This window comes from Barbus barbus (assembly GCF_936440315.1).
Source record: "Barbus barbus genome assembly, chromosome: 19".
Taxonomy (NCBI): domain Eukaryota; kingdom Metazoa; phylum Chordata; class Actinopteri; order Cypriniformes; family Cyprinidae; genus Barbus; species Barbus barbus.
In genome coordinates, this window is record NC_136747.1 from 16,447,387 (window position 1) to 16,475,064 (window position 27,678).

At 40.2% G+C, this 27,678-nt stretch overlaps 1 protein-coding gene across 18 annotated transcripts; it reads left to right on the forward strand.

The window, feature by feature from the left end:
• On the forward strand, window positions 1-26,797 carry LOC306885581 (nuclear transcription factor Y subunit gamma-like). 18 transcript variants are annotated; one of them, XM_079442214.1, is made up of 11 exons: window positions 4-84; window positions 8,046-8,155; window positions 8,369-8,437; window positions 10,642-10,755; window positions 18,451-18,546; window positions 19,745-19,921; window positions 22,372-22,443; window positions 23,734-23,895; window positions 24,071-24,178; window positions 24,365-24,424; window positions 25,208-26,791. In XM_079442214.1, the coding sequence occupies exons 2-11, from the start codon at window positions 8,057-8,059 to the stop codon at window positions 25,328-25,330; spliced, it is 1,080 nt and encodes a 359-aa protein (XP_079298340.1). In that variant the 5' UTR covers window positions 4-84; window positions 8,046-8,056; the 3' UTR covers window positions 25,331-26,791. The 18 variants fall into 18 exon arrangements, with proteins under 18 accessions (XP_079298330.1, XP_079298340.1, XP_079298326.1 ...); XM_079442209.1 differs by having other exon boundaries at window positions 5-84; window positions 8,366-8,437; XM_079442213.1 differs by having other exon boundaries at window positions 13-84; window positions 8,049-8,155; window positions 8,366-8,437.
• The last annotated feature ends 881 nt before the right edge of the window (window positions 26,798-27,678 follow it).

Consider the following 27,678-nt stretch of genomic DNA (forward strand, 5'->3'; position numbering starts at 1 on the left):
ATCGGCCATCTTGGTTCCTGTAACAGCCTGAAATAAATTAAACATTACGACGAACCGGACTACACTACGATTTCATCGCGTAAAGTGAGTATAAAAATTATATACTTTGCTGAGTTACTGTTCGGTTGCTATCTACAGCTTGGTTTGGATGAAGCGGGTGTCATTTTGGGCTCGTGGTCCAATAAAAGTTTTCATCCAATGGACGATTGTTTTGGAGGATGAACATAGGCGCCATTTCCCTCCTCGCTCTCTGAAGCGCTTATTGGTGGCTAGTGGAAGGGAATGGAGGCGGTCAGGAAACTGTTGGACATAGGTCGCCATTTTGGCTCTATAGTGTAAAAGACTTCTATTGGCTCACTTGTTCATTTTGAGCCTAAATGGTGGCAGTTTCTTAACTACCAGGACCCTTAGAAACCTTGATTGGTGGAACCTAGTCCGAGGTTTGATTGGTCTGAAGGACAGATCCAAACGTAGTCTTTATTGGTTAGACTGTCTTTACACCGCTTTACAAATATTTTAGGAAAACTCGCTCAAAGCCTTCCAAAACCATCAATATTACGTTACACTTCTCCTAATTTGACGGGATTCACTGTCAATGCGGCCTGCTAACGTAGCGAGCACTGTCTCTGTCTTTATGTCGCTCTTTTTACAGTCCTTGTCTGTCCATACAATCTTACTGACTGATGTTTTGAGATGTAAATCATTCTCACAATAAAAAATCAATCGGATACTGGGTTTAATCTGTAACAATGTTACACACACACACACATACTGAATGATTGCATGGGTTCGGTTAGCCTGCAAATGCTTTGTCGACTTCGATAATGAAAAAAGCATCTGTAGTTTGTATCAATAATAGTGTTCATTACGATTTATCAAATGTACAAGAAATACCTGTCCGTGTGTATAGTTTATTCGCAATGGAATTTATTCCGTGTATTTTCATTTTGCAAAATGTGCCGATGGTATACATAATGTGCCATCGTATACATTGCATAAACAAATACCATTTTAATTTGTCACCTATGAATGAATACAGAAAGCAAAATACTAACATCACAATTGCTATATTTAGTAAAAGCTGTAATTTAAGACGTAATTAACATGGTTTTAATGTACCAGGTTAAATGGAGGTTAATTCGTAGCACACGAACTCACTACCCACGGTTCATCAGTGAGGGTTTCAAAGCAAAAGCATTGCTTATTGATCTTGATTTTACAAGAATTGTAATGGCATTCATAGCAACTGCCATAATCTTTCAGCACTGTTACTGTAAATAATTTACCTGCTTTCCAGATGTATTTTACCAACAACAAAGTATAGGAAGCATTGTGCTGCAGTTGTTGCTTTGGTTTTCATCTGTATTGTGTGAAGCTTAGCCCTCATTTTGATGCTCATCTCTCACTTAAGTAAAAAAGTAAATTGTTTGTCCACACTGGATGTCTCAGCAAAAAGAGTTGGCTCTTTATAAAAAAAAAAAAACTTAAATCTGCTGTGCATTGACTAGATTTGGGCGGAAGGTGCGTAGGCCGTTTTGCATGTAGTGATGTGAAGTTTCTGGAAATAGGCCTAAAGAGACTAATAAAGAATCAAGTGATGATGTATGATTCAACAGATCTACAAGTAAAGGTGTGCTTGCATTAGCAAAATTTTGTGGGCAAAAAAGTCTATTGATGATATTATGTAGATAGATTAATCTTAAGCAGAAGTGACTTCAATCAAAATTCCAGATTGCATCGATTCCTATTTAAAATAACTGGATTTCTGGTGAAAATTGAATGTGAATTAGCTTAATGGTGATAAATGTGACTGCACCATTTGTATGATTGTTGTACGAATAATCATTAAAAGTTAACAAATAAGCATAATTTTCAGTCACATGAGGTTGTGCTGTATGGTTACACTTATTAAAGTTTAAACCATTTACCATGACCCTTCAGGTCAACTTTATATTCATTTAGGACACAACTAAGGTTGTGTTTCAGTTGCATGTGCTGCACTGCATGCATGTTCCTGCACTCAAATGAGACTGCAAGTCTGACCTGAGTGACTTTCCACTTTAAATCATGCGGCTACAGCATGCGGCACCCTCTATGAGACCACCCTGAGCCAATCACTGTTCATAGGCTCATTTGCATCACTACACGGCCAGCCACTCCGCTCCTCCGAGGGGTGGGCTTTAGAGACATTTTGTTTGACATTGTAAATAAGCAAGGGACAGTTGTTTGAGAAGTCAGTTCAGTCCAGCACCGTCCAGCCACAGTAGAGAAGACGATCTGCAGGGGACAGATTTTCAGAGGCTCGCAAACCGAGACGATCCTTCGCCCTCCCTGCGTCCTTTATGCAACTTTCTGCTGCTTTTGTCTGGTTGTTTTTTTCTCTCTCTCGTTCTTTTCATTCCCTGACCCCTATCCTGCTGCTCAAGGTAACTTAAAACAGGAAGTTGAGTGTCTGTGAAAGGGGGCGGAGTGGAGAGGGTAAGCAGGGAGGAGGGGGATGACACGTCCTACAGATGGCTGGCTAGGCCAATAGCGGCAGAGACCGACTTGGGCTCATTTGAAGAATCCAGCGAGGGGGTGGGATCTCGGCGATAGGCGGACCGAGAGTATCGTTTAGCAAGCTAGATTGATTACAGTCGAGTGTTAAAGGGAAAGCAGTCAGGATTTCCATTTTTGTCCCGACTTGTTCTACTGCTCTGCATTGCTCTCACACTTTTATCCTTCCCTTTTTCTCCACCTCTCCCTCACTTTCTTGCCTGTTTTTCTGGTCACTCGTGCCGAAGCAGGGGTCAGCTGAAAGACAAACAGTAGGGTTGCCAGGCAGAGGCCAACTCCAGGCTCCAGGCGGCTTCAGGGGACTCGGACAGGGGAGGAATGGGAGGGGGTTGTGTATTTAGGGGAGGGGGGTGGCTCAAGAAGATGGGCTAGTGACAGGGGGGGGGGGGGGGCGGTAGGTGATCGCGCTCTCCTCGGCTCGGGGCTTTGAACCAGATCGCCTGTCCCACACAGCCTTTTGTCTCCCCCTGGGACAGAGCATGTGGATTAAAGACAGTTAAGGAGACTTTCGAGATGTCCTCCTGTTCTCCACCATCCACAGCGCGGCATATGAAGGGCATGGGGTAAGTGTGACTTACGACTGCAATCAGACAGTAAAGCTCTCTCTCTCTCTCGCTCTCGCTGCAGTAATGGGATGCTTCCTCTGTCCTCCGCTGCGCTTTTCTCCTCCTCCTTTCGTCCTCTACTTTTCCCCTTGCTTGAAATCTGAGTGTACTTCTTTGTGTTTCCTGTCCTGTTCATTTTGAAGTCCTTAACCTGACTACCAATGTTTGACATGATGTAAACATTAACCAGCTGGAAATTTCTCTGGTTTTGCCTACGGAATTTAAACTTTCCATCGTGGATCTGCATGGTGTACTCTTTGATCGCAGTTGACCTCCAAGTTCAGTTAATTCAGTTTGACTTTGGACCTCTTGATGGTCCCGTGCTGTTGAGTATCTCTGGTACATCTGTGATGCTTACAGAGACAGATAGAGATGATGGCCCTGGCTGCATAGGACCGCCAGTCCTGGTTCACCTTTCAAGGCCCAGTTTCGTGGCTTGTTTACACTCTCGTGACAGTGAGGCAGAGCAGAGGACAGTATGGATGTGGGCTCTACGTGACCATCGTGGATTGGGGTTTATATGGGAACTCTTAGCCCCCTAGTTCATCATGTACAGACGGCTGTGCCTCGTCACGGAATCCGGTCGGATTAAAGTCTCTTTTTCGCTCGTGTACTAGAAAGTTTCCATTAGTGATGGTATTAAGGTCCTTTTGGGGAAAGGAGTTACTAAAAATAACTCTAGGTAGAGCCTTGACTGCTGTGTCTCAGCTTGATGTGTTCGGTTAAGATTTTAATATAATTTTAGCTTCTTACTGCACCAGTTTGCAAAGATGTTCAAGGGTAAAATGTCACACCTGACTAAAGTTTTTGCACATTCCCTCTTGTTCTTAGGGTTTTGCGCTTGAGGTTGTTTTGAAATGTCAGCGCAGAAACTTTAAAGTTTGCAGTTGGCTTTCTGGCGCTGGCGTCGACACGTCGTCGCACCTTGCCATTGCTAACGGGCCAATCAGTGGATGAAGGTCACAGGAATGTGAGAGCAGCTCCCGTAGGGAGAGTGTGAGACCAAGAGGACAGTGTATCCCTCAGGGGCGCACAGACAAGAGGGGGCCATTCACCATCATGCTTCTCTAGGGACGGCATCTTTACACACAGTGGGGTCGCCAAGTTGCTGCAGTGAAAGTTGAAAAACCAGTCTCGTTTTCTTTTTCTTTCTGTGCTATAGTATATCCCTCACTCTCGCTCTCTCCCTCGCGCTAAACTGTTTGTTCCCCCTTTCTGCTTCCTGCCAAATGACCTTGAGAGTTCAGGGTTGGCTTCCTGGAGTTGATGCGAGGCCGAACCAAGGGCAATTTTGGAATGATTGATCCATGAGATTAGACACCGATCAGAGTGGTGGTTTGTCCAGCCCCTATGTTTTTTGCTCTGAACATTAGAGCAAAACAAGCACAGTTATTTGTCGGTTAATTTGTAATTCATTGCTGGGTGCCTGGGTGCATTTTGTTATGCCCGAGTCGATGATTAACCAGTAACCACAGCAGGCTTTGTCAAATTTTTTTGTTTGTTTGTTTATACCAGCTGGCCATTCTGTGTGAATGTTTGGGTAGTTAATAAGAAATGTGACCTTTCTGTATGACAGAATGATCACAGAAAACATCTTGTGTTGTGTGTGTTCTTGTACTTTTAATTATTGGGACTGTTTTTGGTTCAAGGTCTTAAGTCATGTGTAATAAAGAGATTTACGTATGTTGTATTATAAAAAAAGTATGCTTGCATGCGCAGTTATACACAGGTTTTTGCGTAGTATGTAAATATGAATTTTTGCGAATTAGTATTTGTGACACAGTGCATAATGTAATGAAAAGAGTTGTCAGTAAGTGCATTTGCATGTGCAGTTATAAGCAGGGTGTACATGTCACAATGTGTGATTTGATTATTTGAAGATTTAAATCCTTATCACGTAATTTGTATTACAGTTAATGTATATACATTCTCATTACCTGAGTCTATATGACTTTGCAAAACCCTGACTGGTTTGAATTCAGTCTGATCAACATGTTTAGATGACATTTTAAAAATATACGGTGTTTTAGTCTGACTAAAATCGAACTATAAAGTTAAGTAAATATATTTAAAACTTCTGAAAGTATCTTTCTTCTTCCATTATTTTCTTCACCTGTTCTTGAACATTTGTTTTCCCTCTGGAATGCTCCGATGTCAGATAAGATTGAATTACCTCTATGGGCATTCATCGTTTGGTATGCATTGAGATTTGGTATTCCTAAACTATGTAGGAGAGGCATGCTGGAAATGAGGGGTGTGAGCAAAATGGAGATGTATGACAGGATGTGGAGAGAAGTATTAAATTTTAACAGCGTCTCCAGTGGAAAGCTGTTTCTTCTCAAATGGCAAGCAGTTCTGGGGTTAAGTTCTGTATGGGCCTGTCAAACAAAAAAAGCAGACTTTGAAATAAAGTTGGTAGATTTGTAGCTTTTTAAGTCCTGGCTGTTAAAATTCGGCTCATTCTAGAGGTGGGCTTCATGTCTGAGAGGTAGCTTGGATCTCAAGTCAACACAACGGCTGGCATCCACAACCTTGGTATTGTCTTATCAGCACAGCTGGTTAGAATCTCTCCAGCACGAGGAAGAGATTGTCTTAAATTTATATCTGCAGCTTAACAAACAGCCCAAACTACAATATAAAAGGCAATTGTTTTGCCAGTAATAACTGTATGTGCAGTTCTTCTGTTGTGTTTGTCTCATAGCACTTTCTCCACTTATGACTCTTCCTTGGAGGCCTCAGGCCACACTTTCTCTATCCATTTAATATCTGCTGCACAACCAGCTTAACTCATCTCTTGTCAAGGGGGTAATTTGCAATATCTCAAGTGTTTGAGAGCCGCTCGTCCCCGATCACATTGAAACGTTCGAGCGTTCCTCTGCTGCAGTCCTCCTGCACGGCGAAAGCCAGGCTGGCAGTGATGTTCTTGCTGATTCAGCCTCTGCTAGCGGCATTGACTTTCTGAGACACAGAGCACCAGCGGTCATTGCCATCAAGGCAACCGAACAGGTCAGGAGAAATCCTACACCACCGTTGCGTTCTGACTTGCTGAAGGACGATCGTGACTGAGAGTTGAAGCACGTGCATCGAGCCTCAATTACCTATTTGTGTCCGCCTACAAGTCTTAGTGTGAATTATATTGTGATGTATTGTAGTTCCATGGTTGCAGTTAGGTCAATGCTGTTACTCTTTTTATTTATTCATTTCTATTTATTTCTATGTATTTTCTGTATCTTAATATAATTAGAAATGTATAAAATGTAATTCATTTGAATACACATCTTCTACGATAACAAGTTTTTAACTTCTGAATTAAAATTTTGATATTTTTGGAGGCAGAAATTCAAAAATGTCAGGGTGACGCAAGAAATTAGAAAAATCTTGAAATAACAAACTTAAATGCTGTAATCTGATGCAAATCATGGGCAAAATTTATATTTTAACAGTTGCTTCACTGTAACTAGCTTGTTAATATTTGAAAGAAGCCTCTGTTAATTATTATTTTGCTTTAACACAATACAAAACATAACCTCAAAAGAACAAGGATTCTACTCACAATGTTAAACCAGAGGTCTCGCTCCTCCCATCTCAGGTTGTGTGTCTCGATCTTGTTAAAGGAGTCAAAAATAGCTCCCACTCAAGCAGCTGGTCTAAGCAAGCTTTGATTTAACCTATTTATGTCTCCTTTAATGGCGTGTTATCTCATTTAATTTGCCTCACAATTTCCCAGGTCCATGAGAGTAATTGCCGCTGTTATCGCCTGCTAATTATCCAGCTAGCTTTCTTAATGGTCTTACTTGAGATGTTAAATTATCATTTCTTATCAGGCCGGAGCTGTCACATTCACACGCCGCCAATGACCTCCAGAGTTTTTCTTATTATAAGCATGCATATTGAATTTGACTGGCAGTTGACTGCTTCAATCAAGCCTGAAATGATCTAGAGCTTATCGACATTGGAGTCACATGACCCATTGATTTGTATTGTGCTTGTCTAATGCTACTGATCGTGATTATTTTGGATGCAAATAAAGACTGTGACACTAAACATGATTTTTACTGTCACAGGGTGATTGTAACCATCGTAATCCTTCGATATACATAAGGGGAGACAGAGATGAAAGCAGGTCACTGCTTTTCACCAGTAATCACGCACATTTCACTGTGTTGCTCCTCTGTTTGACCCACATAGTGAGGCTGCTCGGCAGTCCGACTGCTCCCCCTCCATTAAGCCCTTGGCATTTTGTCTTGTTATTGGATTATGGCTGAACTGCACGAGTCTGAGTACTTTTTTACTGCCTCGCTTCTGCACCGGTGGCACCCCACCCTGCTATTTCTGGCCCTGTGTTTTCTTCCAGAGAAAGAGAGAGGTGCTTTGTAGCGTCCATGGCGGCGCAAGTTCAGGCAAGCTGCTTGCAGAATTCCTCACATGCCATAGTAATCTGCCAGTTTTGCTCCTCTTGCGTTTTCAGTTTGCATTAATTTGTGTTTGGTTTGTCTTCATTGCGTCAGTGCCGAGCCATACTATCAGAACAGCACATTTGGTCCTGTTCCAAAGCTATTTGGGTAGCCAGATGTGCACTCCAGGCTTCAGGTCACTGGCACGAAGATGGACTTTGTTCTCCAGGTTTTTCACACATGGATTCCTGGCTTAATTTACACATGGCTGAGTTGACCAATCGTACCATCGACAGTTGCGCCAGACTGTACTGACACATGGCTATCACACACAGTTATTCGGACTTCTTCAACCCAAACTAAACAGTGTGTAATGTGGTTTATTGTGGTTTATTATCTCAAAGTTCAAGAAGTTTACATCAGTTATGAGGCTTTCTATATGAACATTAACCCTGACTTGTCTCGTTTTCTCTCCCTCTTTATCTCGTAGCAGATCTGGAGATGTCGGCAGACTCATTTGGAGCAGGCGGCAGCGATGCCCAGCAGAGCCTGCAGTCCTTTTGGCCCAGAGTGATGGAAGAAATCAGGAATCTTACCGTGGTACGGGTTTGGTCCTTGCTTTTTTTTAACGTGCTTTCTCACTTGGATACCATATAAACACTACAATTTTCTATTAAAGACTTTTTAGGGTTTGTTTTGAAAAAGGCAGTCAACAATGTAGTATCTCAAAAAGAGTCTACCACTGTTCATTAATGGGAATTCTTAATGTTATTATGAGTTCTCCTCTAATGCACTCTCGCACTGTTTCAGAAGGATTTCCGTGTGCAAGAGCTTCCTCTTGCTCGCATCAAGAAAATTATGAAACTGGATGAGGATGTGAAGGTAAGAGCAGCCTTGCTGAATCAACACAATCACTCTAAGCTGATGGCAGTGCACTTCCTGTCTTTGATTCTTGAGAAAGCAGCAACCCAGCATTTCTCAACTGTACATCAAGTGGTCAGTTGCATCAATAATTGGTGTGGTAACCTTCACTTATTACTATTACTCCTACCTAGACCCATAAGTATTGAAGTTATGTTCTACACCATTTGTTCTATAGACATCAATCAAATCATGGCTTGAGGATAAGTATGATGCATCTTAAGTGATCTTACTCACTTGCCAAAATAAGACAGCCAAAAAAATCCCATAGATTTTGGTGTAGGGCATAGAGCCATTTCTAGGGACCGTATGGGATGGTGAAAAATCCCATTTCAGAATTTCTACAACTAAAAGTAACAAAAAGAACATTATTGTTAGTTTCTTCCAGAACATCTCTGATGATGCATTTTGACTGTAGCTGCTTTTCAAAATTTGTGCAAATTGAAAATACTCCCAGTGGAAAGGCATGAACTTTTCAAAAATGCCCATATATTGCAAAAATGGTTTTACACTCACACGAGGTGGTTTTTCAGGCAATTCGAAACAAGGGAAATGCGTCTGTGGTGCATTACGTCTCCGACACGGCTACTGTAGTCAATGCTTGTATTTGTACAAGGCGTGCTGCAGCATGTTTCAGAAGCGTCCCAGAAGCTGCTTCGCTAAAGATACACTCCTGCTTCTCCTCGATTTAAAAATATTTATTGTTGTGGTGGCTGAAATTATACATAAACCTACCAACATCCATCGCCATGACTTATAACGAGGAAAAAATTTAATTTTAGTTGCATAACATCAGTTAATTGAAACGCCTTCATTTTGCAATATTTTTTTATAAAATATTATACATTTAGAAAATATCACAAAAGTTTTGCCCAAATCTGTAATGGAAATTCAGTTTGTGTCAGCAATGATTTTGCGCACACAAAGTTGATGAGCTACAACAGGTAAACATGTCTAGACATACATCACCACGACCGAAAATTAAACTAGAGTAGCAATATGAAATATTTATAGGCAGCCGAAAAACTTTACCATACCAAAAACAGCATACCAAGTTCAGTAGTTTTTTTTGTTTTTTTTTTTACCAAAATTTAGTTACCAAAACTTTTTGGCTAAATATAATCTAGAATTTTGGCTTCAGTAAAAAAAATGTTTTGGTGCGTCACTACTTTGGGATCCTTTTGCTTAGTCCTAGAATGACCCAGAAGTCTCCTAGAAACCATCAGAGCATGCTAGTAACCGTATGCCATTAATGACAGCGTGATAATAAAGTTTGGGTTTTCTAAGGCTTCAAATCAAAATTGAATGTTTTGTTGTCTTCTCCAAATGAAAAGCTAATATTTTCAGTGGCTTCAGCTGCAGTGCGGTTTGATTTGAACCACTACAAAAACAGTAATCTGTTATTTTCTGAGCATTGTGAATAGAGAAACTATTAGATCCATCTGGCCATTTTCTGTGAAACAGACTGATATTGGGTAGTGTGTAAACATTGAATAGACTTTTTCCGAGAATTAAAAAGAACTTCTCTCATAACTTCAGTTCAATGTATCACCAGTATTTACTCTATTTGCTAAATCCTTTAACAAAGCAACATGCATATATACAACCCTTCAAGTATAAATAAGAACATGGCACCAGCACTGCCGAAAGAGCTAGAGGTCATTTCAAGAGTGCTGCGAGCCAAGTATTAAGTAGCGGTAACACACACTAATGCCCTTGTAGTGCAGTTTCATAGAGTGAGAGAAATAAAACGACCAGACCCAAGGTTTGGTGTAGCTGGATTAACCATAAAGCAGACAGATATCTCCTTCGTCCTTTTGTGCTACAAAGATATTGTGATGTTGTAGATGCCACAGGGCATGATCTTCCCACACAGCCTTAGCCGCGTGGGAAGTAGGCATCAGGTCAGGGTGTTGTCCAGATGCTTAAAATAGCCTACAGCTTAGAGTGGGAAGAGAGAAAAAGCCAAGGCAATTAAGAGCTCAGGAGTGGCAGCATGGGCAAGACCCTGGGTCAGGTCTTGACGTAGCCTCTTAGGCCACTACGTATGTCCATCTGATGGCAGGCCAAAACATGATGGGCATGGGCGTAGTGAGTGTCCGGATATGATTGTATGTTGTCCTTTTATTCCCCCTTTATTGACTTGCTTTGGTAATCCTCCGTAGATGATCAGTGCCGAGGCACCGGTGCTGTTTGCCAAAGCGGCACAGATCTTCATCACAGAGCTCACTCTCAGAGCCTGGATTCACACTGAGGACAACAAGCGGCGCACGCTACAGGTCAGTCATGTTCATTCCCGACTTCCCTTTGACCCCTAGCCAGTTGAGATAAACTAGTCTCCTCTGTGACAAAATCATCTTTTTTGTGTTTGTTCCTTTTTTGGACACGGATGGTAAAGGAGACAGGACGAAACTATAGAGAGAAGATGGTGGGTGGGATCAGGAAATGACCCTTAGCTGGTTTTAAATTGGGGTCACTTCCACAAAAGTGCCACCCTGTATTTCAGAGAACTACCCGCTAAACCATGTGTCCAGCGATCTTCATATGTGTTGTAGTTCAATTTGGGTTTATTTCCTTATTCCACCCACCATCTTCCACCTATTGTTTCTTGACTCCTTCACCATCTCTGTCCAAAATATATATATATATATATATTGTATATATGCAAAAAAAAAAAAAAAATATATATATATATATATATATATATATATATATATATATATATATATATATATATATATATATATATATATATATATATATATATATATATATATATATATATATATATATATAATTTTTTTTTTTTTTTTTTTTTTTTTTTTTGTAAATTTGATTGTAAAGATTTATATTTGTAGATCACTTGTCAATGTTTAGTACTTTCAAATATTTTCAAATATATTTGGATTCTAATTTTATGGTGCACTCACATTTACCATTGGTTGGCGAAATGTCATAGGCAAAATCAACCCTGTGAGAAAAGTTAACTCTTTTTAAAGAGATTTTTAACAGAGTTAAGCCAAATACAGTTTTAGAGTTTTAAGTGAAAGTAAAAACCTGATATAATTTAGCTATACATTTTTCTCACCATGAGATTAGCCACAGAAGCTAGCATGGTGTTAAACACAAACAGATAAACCTAGGCGAAATCCGTTCATTTTGATGGGAATAACTGCAAACTGGATTTTTACTTCAAGTAACAATATTCCCATGCAGAGTTTGCTCATGTTCAAGTTGGTCATGTGAACTCGCTGCGTTCACCAACAGAAATCTGCTCGATTTGAAAATTACGTCTGGGTCCTGCTTCATGCATCTCTACACTATTGACAGTGGAAATTTTTTGCTGTGAAATTTTACCAAAATTTTGCTAATGTGACTGCACCTTTAGCCATTGTTCCTATTACCTTCTGGGGCCAGTTGCATAAACTCAGCCTCGGTGTTAAGACAGTAGTTACAACTAGCAGTTAACCAATAAAAAAAAAAATCAGTCTCATTTTTGGATTTAACTTAGACTTATCTATGCTTTTATGTAACTGAATTGAAAAAAAAGACCATTCTTAAAGAAAAAATTAGTTTAGTAACTTTTAAGACCAGTCTAAATCTTTTATTCAACTGGCCCCTATTCTCCACGTGAATAGGTCCAAATCATTATGCCAAAGATGATTATAAACTTTACTAATACTACATATGCTGGAGTCATGACACAGCTTGTCTGTTTATGGGAAGAGCCCCCTCAGGGCTTATCTCTGTTCCACTGTAGCGTAGAGTCTAAAAGTACTTCTCCCATGACCCACTTACTTTTTTTCCCCCTGATTTTGCCTCCCTGGGCTGTGAAACACTGCTTTGAACCCTGAATGAGACTCATAAAGCGGTCCCTTAATGCTTGGTTGGAAAATTATGACATGGGTAAAAATATTATTAATTAAAAGATGTATGCATTTGTATAGATTTCATCATCATTATTATTATTATTATTATTGTGACGTGATAACATTTTCTTAACCAAAATAACTGAATGTTAGATGAAAAATATTTTTAAAATAATGAAAATATAAATATGTATGAGAATATATGAATAACTATATATCTATCTATCTATCGATCTACATATATCAAGATATTTGCAAATATGATTAAAAGATGAATATGAGACACAACTACAGAACGTCACATTTTATTATTAGCCGTTTCTACACATGCATGTTTTACCAAATAAAAAGAACAGCACTTTTAGAGTTCATCCCACTCATTGATGTGAGCATAAGTATTGGGACGGTTGAACATAAGGCAGATATAAAAGATTAAAAGCTATTATTTAGTTGCAGATCCCTTGCACACAATCTCAGCAGTGAGTCTGTGACCCATAGACATCACCAGACTCTTGGTCTCATCCTTTGAAATACTTTTACCAGCCTTTAATGCAGCCAGTTCCAATTGTTGCTTGTTTTGGGGAGTTTCTGCCTTTACTCTCCTCTTCAGCTGGTGAAATTCATGTTCAATCGGATTTAAATCTGGAGGTTGACTTGGGCAATCTAAGACTTACCATTTCTTTGCTCTTATAAATTCCTTGACTGAACTGGCAGGGTGTTTTGGGTCATTGTCCTGATGCAATATGAAGCACTTCCCTCATGGCATTTTCTTGAATATTGGAAGGCAAGTTGATTTTGTACCCTTCCAAATTCATTCTGCTACTGTCATCATACATTGTCATCAGTAAAGTTGAGAGGGCCTGTTCCAGAAGCAGCCATGCATGCCCATGCCATGACACCACCACCACCATGCTTTACAGATGAGGCTGTATGCTTGGGATCATTTGCAGTTCTCTTTTTTTTTTTTTTCTTTTCTTTTTTCTCCACATTTTTGCTTTCCCATCACTTAGATAAAGGTTCATCTTTGTCTTATCGGTCCATAAACACAGTTCCAAAACTCTTCTGGCTCACCTTTGTGCTTTTTTGCAAACTCTAATCTTGCCTTTCTATTTTCGGTGCTGGTCAGAGGTTTGCATCTTGCTGTGTAGCATCTGTAATTCTGTGTCAAAGTCTCCTGAGGACAGTAGATTGTCAGAGCATCACCCCAGCTTTCTGGAAGTTGTTGGTGATTTTACAGGTTAGAAGGAAGATGGCGGCGCGATCGATCGCTGCGGCTGCTCCGGGTCCCAAAGACGGTGCTTTTATGTCGTTTAATGTCGTCTGTTCGTCTCCAAATAGTGTCAGTTTACCGCTAACTCTTAAGGAAATCACCCCAGAATTCATCTATGATCGCCAAAGTCTTTTGGATATCAGCAACGCTTACGTACACCAACTCTCGCCGGCGGCTACTGAGAAGCTACGAGGCCTCTGTTTACTGCTGGAGCCGGACCTCGAGACCGCGGCCTCGCCTACTGACGCTACCCGCACAAGGCAGCGTCGCAAGCGGTGTGAGAGAGGACGGAAACGCGGTAAGCGCGGAGGTATACGAGCTAGGCTAAGAGCTAACCCCTCAAGACCAGCTCTTCCAACACTCATGCTCTCAAACGTCCGCTCTCTGGAAAACAAACTGGACTTAATTCAACTCAGTCGATCTACACAGCATGAGGCAAGGGACTGTTGCGTGTTTGTTTTCACCGAAACATGGCTAAACGACAACATCCCGGACTCCGCCATTCAACTGCACGGGCTTTCCAACTTCCGAGCGGACAGAGATTCATCACTGTCTGGTAAGACACGCGGAGGTGGCTTATGTGTTTATATCAACAAAGACTGGTGTAACAATGCTGCGGTATTATCAAAACACTGTTCATCGCTGGTGGAGTTTATGGTTGTGAAGTGTCGACCGTTCTATCTGCCGCGGGAGTTCACGGCCATTGTTATCGTTGCGGTTTACATCCCCCCGTGTGCAAACGCTAAGGACGCGCTTCGTGAACTGTATAGCGCCATCAGTGAACAACAAACAAATAACCCCGACGGCTTTTTCATCATAGCCGGTGACTTCAACCACGCAAACTTAAAGACAGTTTTGCCAAAGTTCTACCAACATGTGAACTTTGCAACAAGGGGAAACAACACACTGGACTTTGTTTACACAACAGTTAAGGACTCTTACAAGGCTGAACCCCGCCCCCACCTCGGGTACTCAGACCACATCACTGTTATGCTAATCCCAGCATATAGACCACTTCTCAAACTCACCAAACCGGTTGAAAAGCAGATCACAGTATGGCCAGACAATGCCACCTCAGCACTGCAGGACTGCTTCCAGGACACAGACTGGAATATGTTTAAAGAGGCAGCCACCTACAACAACCACACAGACCTGAATGAGTACACTGAAACTGTGACTGCTTACATCAAAAAGTGCACTGATGATGTGACAGTCACCAAAACCATCACCACACGTGCAAACCAGAAGCCATGGATGACAGCAGAGGTTCGTGGGCTGCTAAAGACCAGAGATGAAGCATTCAGATCAGGAGATAAAGCAGCCCTCAAAACAGCAAGAGCCAATCTGTCCTGTGGCATCAAAAAAGCAAAACGGTCATATGCCCAAAAAATCAACAACCACTTCACAGACAGCAGAGACACACGGAGCCTGTGGCAAGCCATTCAGACCATCACTGACTACAAGCCCCCGCCACAGGCCTGTGATGAGGACACATCCCTCCCCGATGCACTCAACCACTTTTATTCTCGGTTTGAAATGCAGAATGACACACCTGCACAAAAACTGCCCACACCTCCCAACGACCGGGCGCTCTGTCTGTCCCCAGCCGACGTAAGGAAGACCCTATCTAGGATTAACCCACGCAAGGCTGCGGGTCCTGACAACATACCTGGCCGTGTTCTGAGAGACTGTGCTGCACAGCTGACAGATGTCCTAACAGATATCTTCAACACCTCGCTGAGTCAGGCAGTCGTCCCCACGTGTTTCAAATCCACAACAATCATACCGGTACCAAAGAAATCACCTGTGTCCTGTCTCAATGACTACCGTCCCATAGCACTGACTCCAATCATGATGAAGTGCTTTGAGAAGCTAGTCATGCATAACATCAAAACCAGCCTCCCCAACACACTTGACCCGCTCCAGTTTGCATACCGTCCAAACCGCTCTACGGACGATGCAATTTCCTCCACCCTCCACCTGGCTCTTACCCACCTAGAAAATAAAGACTCCTATGTTAGAATGCTGTTCATTGACTTCAGCTCGGCATTCAACACAATAATCCCACAACAGCTCATAAATAAGCTAAACCTGCTGGGCCTTAACAATTCCCTCTGTAACTGGATCCTGGACTTTCTAACTGGAAGACCTCAGTCAGTCCGTGTCGGCAACAACACCTCGAGCACTACAACACTGAGCACAGGTGCCCCACAAGGCTGTGTGCTCAGCCCGCTGCTCTTCACACTGCTGACCCACGACTGCACTGCCAAGTTCAGCTCCAACCACATCATCAAGTTTGCTGATGACACAACAGTGGTAGGTCTCATCAGCAACAACGATGAAACGCACTACAGAGAGGAAGTGGCACAGCTGGCTGAATGGTGTGGCACAAACAACCTGTCCCTCAATGTGGAGAAGACAAAGGAGGTTGTGATGGACTTCAGGAGAAACTCCGTTGACCACCCCCCACTGACCATCGACAGCTCGACTGTGGAGAGAGTCAGCAGCACTAAATTCCTGGGGGTGCACATCACAGAGGATCTCACCTGGACCACCAACACCATGTCACTCTCCAAAAAGGCACAACAGCGCCTACACTTTCTCCGCCGGCTGAAAAGAGCAAGTCTCCCTCCACCTATCCTCACCACATTCTACAGAGGCACCATTGAGAGTGTGCTGACCAGCTGCATCACTGTCTGGTACGGGAACTGCAGTGCTGCTGACCGCAAGACCCTCCAGCGGACAGTGAACACAGCTGCAAAGATCATCGGTGCCCCTCTCCCCTCCATCCTGGACATCTTCCTTACACGATGCTCCAGCAAAACCAACAGCATCGTGAAGGACTCCACCCATCCCTCCCACAGTCTCTTCCAGCTCCTACCATCAGGAAGACGGTACCGGAGCATCAGAGCCCGCTCCGCCAGACTGCTCAACAGCTTTTTCCCCCAGGCTGTGAGAGCCCTGAACTCAAACCACCCCGCCCCCCTCTGAAACCTCATGCAAACCCCTACCTCCTGAACATGGACCACCCCCCACCCCAAACCTTACCACACCAAAGAAAAACTGTATGGAACTTTTATATATTTTTTTATTTATTTTATTCTTATTTTTCTTTACACTATGGACACTCTCCTCTATGTGCACTATGGACACTTTACACTATGGACACTCTCCTCTATGTGCACTATGGACACTTTACACTATGGACACTCACACTTTACACTATGTGCACTATGGACACTTACACTTTACACTATGTGCACTATGGACACTCACACTCTACACTAGGTGCACTATGGACACTTACACTTTACACTATGTGCACTATGGACACTCACACTCTACACTATATTTATGTGAAGCATTCGTATAGTTGTATTTTTTATCCTTTATTCTTTTAGTTTGTATAGGGTAAATACTTATATATAGTATACTTATAGTTAAATCTGTTAGTAGTGTATAGGTTTATAGTGTTTTTTCTTACTTCATTGTTGTATGTCTGTATTTATGTAGCACCGTGGTCCTGCGAGACACGACATTTCGTTCCACTGCATGTCCCCACATGTAGCGGAATGACAATAAAGCTCAACTTGAACTTGAACTTGAACTTGAACAGACACGTCTTTTAGGGTTCATTTTCACAGCTTTTATGATTTGTCTGTCATCAACTACTGTTGTTTTTTCAGCCGATCACGTAGTTGTTGGTTGCTGGTGTCACTGGTTGTTTCCAAACTCTTGATTTCTCCATGTCCTTTGTTTTTGCTATAGCTCTAATTGACTTCCTCTTTTCTTTTAGCATCCAAATTGCTTGCTTTTCTCTCAAAGTCAGCTCCCTCATCTTCATCCTGGTTTGTGTGTGTCATCATCGAATGCAAGATTCAGAATACAGAAGTAATGGATATAACAGATACGACACATTCCCTGTTTTTAATATCTGAAGAATTAATGCAACAGGACACAGCTGATCACTTAGAAAGACCTGTGAGGCAACTGTTCCAATACTTATGCTCACATCAGATAGGGGGATGAAACTCTAAAAGTGCTGAACTTCTTAGCTGGTAAAACATCGGTGTTGAATCACCCAATAATAAAATGTGACATTTCTGTAGTTTTGTCTCATATTCATCTTTTAATCATATTTGTAAATGTCTTTACAAATGACTCCACAGCCAACAGAGCAATTTTGTCTTTACTGTTCCAATACTTTTGGAGGGCACTGTATATACATATATAAACATACTATATGAAAACAGTTCAGTAGCGTACAATGTAGCAGCCCATGTCAGCATAGCCTTTTTCCAACATGGTGTTCAGCAACAGGTTTTGTCACTGAACAAAGCTGTAATGACTGTTCGACCGTCTCTTTAATATGTAGATTGTATTAGCGCTCAGCCTGTGAGCTTGCAGCTGGTCCACAGTTCCATTGTGAAGGCATCACGCCAATCGGTGTCACCACGACAACAGTCGTCAATGGAACAACTGCATGGGTGTGACCCTTCACCACCAGATATTAATCGTGCTGCTAAAAATAGCTGCTGATCTGGGGGGTGGCAATAGGTGGTCTTTGCAGCCAATATCCTGTGGAAAATACCACTAGTTGATGGTCTGTGGGGTGACAACGTGTCACTGTTAACTAAGAGTAGTTGGATGTAGTGAGTGGGATGCATTATCATATTATATTATCAAATATTGCTGCACAAATTTATTTTGAAAAAAATGAGCATCATACCTTTTTGGGATTTGTATGTCACCTCTGTTCTTGTGAAAATGTTACATGTGATGTTTTAGTCTTTTTGGATTTGTTTTTGACAACTGTCTTATTTTCTGTTTTCCAGAGGAATGATATCGCCATGGCCATCACTAAGTTTGATCAGTTTGACTTCCTCATTGACATCGTCCCCCGCGATGACCTCAAGCCTCCAAAACGACAGGTGCGGAAAAGAGAGGAGCTTCAAGCTGTCAAAATTGATCATTGTCATACAGTTTGTTTTTTTGTTTTTCCTCAGCATCTGTGAAGAGGAGATGTTGCTGTGTTGTCTTTGGCAGCCTGGGGGCGCTGTAAACATCCTTGACTGGAAGCTGGGTGTAGGGTTTGTGAAGGCTTTCAGTCGGATGTTTGCAGCACCCTGCTTCCCCTATCTCTGCACAACCAGACATCATATTTAATCATTTCTTCTATGTTTATTTCACGAACACGGCTGTAGCACCATGTGCCTGACTACAAAAACAACCATGTGTTTGTTATGTCCCACAGCATTGGCAGCAGAACCGTGATTGGCAGGCAAAAATATTAATTTCTGACCCTGCCAATCACAGATTTTACCAGCCACTCAGATGCTTTACCAGCCATTTTTATTTTTTCAGTTGAAATAAGGGACCCACTACATGAAATTATGGAAATGTCACACCCTGCGCACTTCCCTGAAAATGTGATATAATGTTTTTAGTTATATATAATTGAACTTTCTTTTTTTTTCAGGAACACCAACGATGAAAACTAAACTGTAAAAAAACTTGATAGTCAGCACATGTACAAATAAGGAATTTACCCAATATATCCAATGATCTGAGCCCTTCTAGCTCAGCAAAACCGCTGTCTTTGTTTGACCCGATGGCTTTATGGTCCTGTGGCGTTTTTCTGTGTGTGTGTGTGTGTGACCAGGTGTGTAAACATCCTACACTCTCAGCTGTGACATCACCAAGCTGGGAGAGGGATGTTTACTCTCTTTGTCACAAATAAATCTTCAGGAATGGAATGGAGACTAAATATAAAGAAAGACTTCTGGGTACAAACTTTTGGGTATTCCAGCTGTTTGTGTGTCAGGATAGCACAGCTGATTGCCTGCCACACGGTTGAGTGTGGGAGTTCAGGCCACAGACTGCAGCTAAAGGTCTCGTTTCTGTCCAGCTAGAAGATTGCATTACTCGCTCTTGTTTTGCCTATAAGTAATTTATCCTCATCCTGCCTCTAGTGTTACAGAGCAAAAATAATTTATGGAGATGTAACCAGCAGATAGGCCTTATGTGTTTATGGGTTTGTTGGATGCTCTCTTGCATTTATGAAGATACTGTTGATGTGTGCTGCAATATAAGGTATATCTTTCTCTATAATTGTGCCTGTCTGTGTAGGAGGAAGTGCGTCAGTCCGTCGCCCCGACTGAGCCGGTCCAGTATTACTTCACTCTGGCGCAGCAGCCCAGCGCGGTGCAGGTCCAAGGTCAACAGCAAGGCCAGCAGGTGGCTGCTCCCACCGCCACCACACTACAGCCTGGACAGATTATCATCGCTCAGCCCCAACAGGGCCAGGTAATCATCACGCACTCGCCACAAAACCCAAGAACGCATATATGGAGTATAGTTTTTTTTTAACTATTAACATTGAGACTGAATCCGAAATCATATAATCACATAATTCGCTTCCATATAGTAGGTGGAAAACAGTATGTGAACTGAGTAGTGTGTCTGATTTCACTCTATTCATAAAACATTAGGCGAAATGTTGACTGAAGTACACATCTGATGGACACTGATAGGTCACATGACAATGACATCATGCCAAATATAGTATGTTAAGAGTGCATTCATACTATATATTTTTTAGCAGTTGCAAAGTACCTGCCTATTCGGAGAGCATGTGATTTTGGGTGCAGCCATCATTAACATTTAGTAAACGTACACATTTTACACAGGAAAAACAGCACATATATTGGTGACACAGAAAGAAGCAAATCGTGATATATGGCTATGATGTAGCTAAAGCTTCTTGACTTTTTAAAAGATACTTGATTGTCCAGCCCAAACGTACTGTTTTAATAGGAAATATGTCAATACAGGAAAGAAAACTGTCATCTGGTGGAGACTGTTTGCCCTTGAAATTACCCTAGTGTATATTATACTACGGTCTGGTGGACAAAAGGCTGAAACTTTATCGTACCTACTCTCTCACACAACACTTGAGCCCTGATTACTTGGATCAGCCCATTACAGTATCATTTGAAACATGATTGGTGAAGGTTGAAAGCCCAGAGGTGTCATTCACACGTTGCTATCAGGTGAACGGTAGAGAGTCCAGTCACTCTCTCGTGTGATATGTGTCCAGCATCTTAGCATTAACACAGCAGCCCCCTCCAAGCCTCTCCTTTCTTGTTTTTGTATAATTAACTTTTATTTTGTTAGGTTATACTGGTTTAAATCCACAGTGTGAGGCTCTTTTTCACTTTCTCACTCTTCTTCTCTGTGGTGAACCTCATTCTCTCTCTAAAGATCAGTGCTGCTTCAGCAAGCTGCAGTTTGCTGACCTGTCAGACTTGGGCAAAGTTGCACTTGGGACAAAAATATACAGTGGGGTTTAAAAATGTCAGGCCAAAATGAAATGAGATTCAAAATCTAGTTTCAACCTGAAAGTTTTAAAACATTATGATGTAAAATCAAGAAAAATGTTTGTTTGTGGACAAATTCATGCAAACTTTTTTTTTTTTTCATTTTTTCCATTTTGCTGATTATAGTTTTTTTTTATAGAATAATACTTTTATTCAGCAAGGATTAAAATTGAATAAAAAAATTTAAATCAAATCAAAGACATTTGTAATGTTGGATTTCTATTTCAAAGAAGTGCTGTGATTTTATTCATCAAAGAATCCTGAAAAAAATATATATATATATATTAATATAATATTTTTTAAATATTAAGTATTTTAGTGCAAACATGATTTCTGAAGAATCATATGACATTAAAGATTCAGTTTTGCCATCAAGGGAATCAATTACATTTTAAAATATATTAAAATAGAATTTTCTTTAATTGCAATACTACTTAACAATATTGCAATTTTGCTGAATTTTTGATCAAATAAATGCCTCTTTGGTGAGTGTAAGACCTCTTTTAAAATATTTTTTAAAAATTCTTAAAACTCTCAAACATTTGAACAGTAGTGTATATACAAAAGTAGGAAAGAAATAAGGTGAGAAAAATAGTATTGTAGAGAATTTATGCACAGGAAAAATGTAATCATGTTTATTGAATAATTTTGACACAACATTTGTCAGATTGTGACCTGTTCCTTCAAGTGCTCTGCTCAAGCTCTCTTCTGTTTACTCTTTAAGTAAAAATGTATTGTTAGTGGTTTTTTTATCTTCATACCTGAGGACCGAGTCGGTTTAGCTTCATCTCGCTGTCTGCTCACTGCTTTGTGCCACTATATGCAGTCATGCAGTCACAAATCTTGCATAAACTGCCATTTATTTTCAAATTTACACCAGAGCTTGCACTCATCTGTTGTAGCGGATGCTTCATCTCCACTGCTGATTTAAACTCTGTTTAAATTAATGCCCGTTCACACCAAATATGAAACTACAGAGTGACACAAAATATATTCACATTAATTTTTCACACTTGAATTACTTGCACTCAATCCAATGCAGAAATTTCCCCTCGTAAATGTTGTTATTTGTAAATTATAAATTGTAAATGTATATTATTGCAGTGTGATATTTCAGGCTTGGTGTGAACTCGAGAGTTCTTCATTTATTTTTAAAAGCTTTATGCATGTTTTATGTCATTGCAAAATGTGGATATGGTGTCTGTTCATACTACATGTGACACATCATGCTTTCATTTCTTTACGCTATTTCTGGCTTTCCAGTGCCTTGCCTTTTTGTTGCTTTTTGTATGACATTGAAGAATGCGCTTTGCATGTGCTTGCTTGTGTTGTCAAGTTCACTCTCTCTTTCTCGCATTATTTCCTCCTCTTCCTCAGGTATTGCAAGGAACCACCATGCAGCAGCTGCAGCAGATGCAGGTTGCTCAATCACAGGCGACCCCTATCACGGTAAACACCTCAAACCCCTCAAAATGGCCCCCTATTTTTCCAACAAAAGTCCTTCTTTGAAACTCAAAGGAGCTTTTTCATGGCTTTTTTTCATGACCGTTGAATAAAAACTGCATTTCAAAGCACAATACATCAGCAAAAATATCCGTATTTCATATACAATACATTAAACAATGCAGCAAACAAAAGCAGAGGGTATGATAAAAATGTGTTAGTGGAATTTTTTCAGTTTACTTGAACAAGCATTTGACAAATTCATATGGGGTCATAAAAATGTAATAAAATTGTTTAGCCATAGTACAGCATGTCACACTGCTGGACTGATCATGTCAACTATCCTGTTGTTTCATAATTTAGTCTGTTTAGATCTTGTAATATGGTCTTAGCAGTAGTCAATAGGAATTTTTCTCTATTGTGCCATGTGACCACAGACCTTGTGTTTATTGATTTAAGCTTCAATCTTGTGGTTACTGAAAGTGAGGCTTCAAAAGGAACCTTATAACATTTTGCAATTACATTTTTTTTTATTATATATGAAAACAGCTTTTTGCTGAAGTTTATATCAATATTATGGACATTTAGGGTTTAGCCATTCAGCTTTGCCATCACAAGAATAAATAACACATTTAAATATATTTAAATAGAAAGGTTATTTTAAATTTGAATAATATTTCACAATGTTTTTACTGTATTTTTGATCAACTAAATGCAGTCTTAGTGAGAGAGAAAACCTCAAAAACATTAAGAATCACAGTTGAACATAGTTTGCTGGTATTGTCTGATATATTAGATTAGCCAAGTGGTTAACTGAATGCAGAAGGCACCATTTTCTCCTACCAAAAACCAAAAAGGAGCAGATATTATTCACACAGGGCAAAATCTGTAATTCATATACCCTCTACTTGATGCTACATGAGGTCACTGCACGTCTCAGGCCAGATAAAGTTGTGCTGCTTAATAAATTGCTGTCGCCTATCGGGTGTCAGTTCCTGAAGAGGAGAGATCATCTGTTACACCTCCGCAGTCAGCGCCCAGGTTTCTCCGTTCAACACAAGAGGCCCAGGGTCACAGTCTTGCATCTCTCCCCTTTCCTCAAAACGTCTTCAGTTTCGCTTTCTTTTGGAGGCCTTCCCAGCCCACTGTACAGTGAGCTGTAATGCTAATGCTGCTTGGTCTATTCCAGCGTCTGTGCTGAAAGAGACTTGAAAGGCACACATCAGATCGAAACGCAACTTATGTAAATTTGAATCTGCAGTCCCATCCTCATGACTTTCATGCTTCCTCTTTCAGAGCGCCCCGATGACCATGCAGGTGGGCGAAGGCCAGCAGGTGCAGATCGTGCAGGCTGCTGCACAGGGACAGGCTCAGGCGCAGGCAGCACAGCCGGCTGGACAGACAATGCAGGTCATGCAGCAGATCATCACCAACACGGGAGAGATCCAGCAGATTCCAGTAAGAACTTAGGAGAGAAGAGGTTTATTTTTTTGTCATTTGGCCTTTTCAAAGAGATTATAAATTGATAAAAGGGAAGGCAGCTCACCTGTGCTACATGAAGACTAGGCAAACATGCTTGTTAGTTGGAGATAATGATGTGTGCTCCTCATTGCCCCCTTGTGGTGTCCTGCAGGTGCAGCTCAACACCGGCCAGCTGCAGTATATTCGCTTGGCTCAGCCCGTCTCAGGAACACAGGTTGTTCAAGGACAAATACAGACGCTTGCAGCAAACACTCAGCAGGTAAATCATCATCTTAGATGGTTAACAATATTGGCTCAATTAATGGGCACAAGTTAGGGATACTTTAAAAGGTCATTTTCATTTTGTGCTGATGTTACACAATTGTAAATTGCATATAATATACATTTCCTTCATTTGATTGAATTAAATTGATGGGTGTCATTTTGTTGAATTGTTCTTTCACAGATTTCACAGACAGAAGTACAACAGGGTCAGCAACAGTTCAGCCAGTTTACTGATGGGCAGGTAATTATTTTTTTTTTTCTCTTTTTTTTTTTTTTTTTGGTTTTAAGGCATTTATACACAGGCACTATTGTTCAATAAGTTTGGGGTCAGTAAGATAAAATGTCTTATTTTCATGGCTGCATTTATTTGAAGAAATATACAGTAAAATTATGAAGTTGTTTTACAATTAACTGTTAATATTATTATAATAACCTAATAATGTTTTCTATTTCAATATGTGTTATTTATTTACATGATGGTAAAGCTGAATTTTCAGCTTCATTTCTCCGGTCTTCAGTGTCACATGATCATTCAGAAATAATTCTGATATGCTGATTTTCTTCTCAAGAAACATTTATTATTATCATCAATGTTGAAAAAAGTTGTTCTGCTTATCACAGTTTTTGCAAAAATATGTTTTCAGCATTCTGTTATGAATAGCAAGTTCAAAAGAACAGCATATGTTTGAAATGGAAATTGTTCTTTACGGTCACTTTTGATCAATTTAATGCATCATTGCTGAATAAAACTATGAATATATTTCAACTTAAGTTACTGACCCCAAACTTCTGTGCTTAGCATTAAAATATTAAAACACATATGTTATGTTAAAATATGATCTAGAATACTCTAAAATAGAACACCGTTTTTATGATACTATTCTATATGTTATAATTACATGCTCTTCTGTCTTAACACACCAAACATTCTGTTAGCCTTATTACCACCACAGCTACAGTTTCAATGCAGATATTTATCACTTCAGTAACACGCATCCCTCCCTTTCTTCCTGTGACTCTACAGCAGTTGTATCAGATCCAGCAGGTAACGATGCAGGCAGGACAGGAACTGACCCAGCCCATGTTCATTCAGTCCACCAACCAGACGGCTGACGGGCAGGTCACCACGCAGGTCAGTGCGGACTGAGGCTGTCCGTCCAAATCCTCACTGGTCCACAGAGCTCCCATCATCACCAACAACAATGAAGGAGAGGAGCCGCCACACACCAACACCCAGTCCTTCCACTTCCCTTCATCTCATGCCATACTTTGATCAAGTTCTCCGACTGGTTTAATTCAGCAATCAAATAATAAACTTTAATAATTTACCGTCCAAAATCCATGAATTGCTGTTTTGTTAACAGAGTTTGGGTCTCTTTACTACAGTGCTGGAAGGATCAGTGTGTAGTGGCAGAGATTTGATTTCTGCCATATTGATTTAAACTGTATGTCTTCTGCAATATGGCTATAAACCCACTGTCTTCCTTGCGGTATAGGTAGAATATGTCATTGTTTCATAGTTTAATGTGGATATGGGTAGAGATTATGCTTTCAAATCTGTTCAGTGATAGAGACATTAGGATGAGGCTTGTGAAACCTGAGCTGGAGGGCACTTCTTTCATGGGAGAAAAAAAAAATCATCCATTTTGACAGATTATGCCATTCCAAAAATTCTAAACTTGATAAAAGCCATAATCTACACATTCTGCATCTCTGTAGTTTAACTCTGTAATTCTATAGTACTTGTGTATTAGTTCAGTTATAGTATCTTGTATAGTTTTGAAATTTGATGACATTGTATTTGTTAAAGGGCTTCTTATTGTTGTGTTTTCTACATGCAGAATGGTCCTCTTTGTGTGAATGTGTGTGAATGTGTAATTGACGTGCTTTCCTTGCGTGTCTTTCTGGACCAGTTTTAAAGAGACTTCCTTTGCCCTTTGAAAGTGAACTGCTCCACTGTTACCTACTTGTAAAAACAACACCTTAATTAAATAAAAACCCTTTTATATAAACATTTTTAATACCAGTTGTAACTTTTTATTATTATTATTATTATTATTGGCCTCTTGTTTTCTTTTCGTATTATAATTGTTGGTCATGTTGTTTTGCATGTAGTTATGACTGCCAGCATGATATGCAATACCTAGGTACAATTTTTTTTTTTTTTTTTTTTTTTTTTTTTTTTTTTAACAGACCTTGGATTGTGAGAAAATAAAAACTCCCAAAAAGGTTAGAAGATGTGTATTTTATATCACAGTACTTTGTAAATAAAGTCTTGAGTGGACGTGCTTCCTGGTGGCTTGAGATGAAGGTTTCAAGTCATCTTGTCTCATGTCCTAGTCTCGTTCTACCAAATGAAGGCTATTTAGAAAGGTTTTCATTAGGTTATTAACTTTGAGTACATTTATTTTTGACACTGAGTACATTAGATTTGCAGTGTTTATTTTGAACACTCGGTGGCGCCATTTCAACCTGACGTGCTCAATCACTGTAGGCACATTTGTGATTGGCAGAACTCAGACTCATTTCCGCGAATCAAATCTAGTTTTCAAAGAACCACTTGTAGATACATATTAAGCCGTTGTGTTATTAATAAAGGTTTTATTGTAATTTGTGTCTGAGTCCGTTAATTGCTGACATGACTCAAAAATCAATCAATTATAACTTAATTATATTTTGCATCTACATATCTTTCTAGTGCATTTTCTTACAACAGTTCTGCTATTCGGATTTAAAAGATCGTTTTCATATTCTCAGATGCTCTTCCTACCATTCTCTTACTCAGTCATAGATTTTGGCTCATTACAAATCGACTCATGTTCGGAAAAATATTTCTTGATTCAGTAAAATAATCATTCATAGGACTTCGATTCATTCTGAATGATTCAGCAATGTTACCAGACTGGATGGATGATTTCACAAAGTTCACAAAAACCCGCCCAAAACTTTAGCTGTCAAAACAATGTGATAGAATGTAAATCAAGGTTGATAAGAGCCATTTTTAACTCCTTAAAACGAAGTAATGACGACAAACCAATATAAATATAATGCTAGATAAATTTCCCATGGATCAAATCGGGACAAATACATTGAAGAGTACTACCAAATATGATTAAAATATACAAGCAGACACTGTCAAAACGGCAATCAAGAAATTAACCGATACCCTCGAAAAACACATGCATCATTTTCAATGTCAACAGTCGGAATTTAAATGCAAAAAAGAGCCCAATATAAGTGATCAGAATAAGCATCGTAGGTCTTTCACACTCGTTCATGCACACACCATGACAGTCAAAACTGTGTCATTCTCTATGATAATCCGACAATAAAACAACAACAATAATGCTCTTACTTTCGTGTCGCTCTAATTTCACTCAGAACTAAGTCTTTTGTGAAGTTCATATTGAACATAATATAGAATTTTGCACTGTCAAAACTAACAAGTCCAGCATCTTTAAAGGATATACCAATCTGGGCCGTTCAAAAGATAAA

What these genes read in the sequence shown, in the direction of transcription:
- LOC306885581 (XM_079442209.1), top strand. Translation starts at nt 8,057, where the DNA reads ATGTCGGCAGACTCATTTGGAGCAGGCGGCAGCGATGCCCAGCAGAGC. An exon ending in CTCAGCCCCAACAGGGCCAG is followed by an intron (nt 19,922 to 22,371) that starts GTAATCATCACG and finishes CCTCTTCCTCAG; the next exon opens with GTATTGCAAGGAACCACCAT. An exon ending in GCCAGTTTACTGATGGGCAG is followed by an intron (nt 24,425 to 25,207) that starts GTAATTATTTTT and finishes GTGACTCTACAG; the next exon opens with CAGTTGTATCAGATCCAGCA.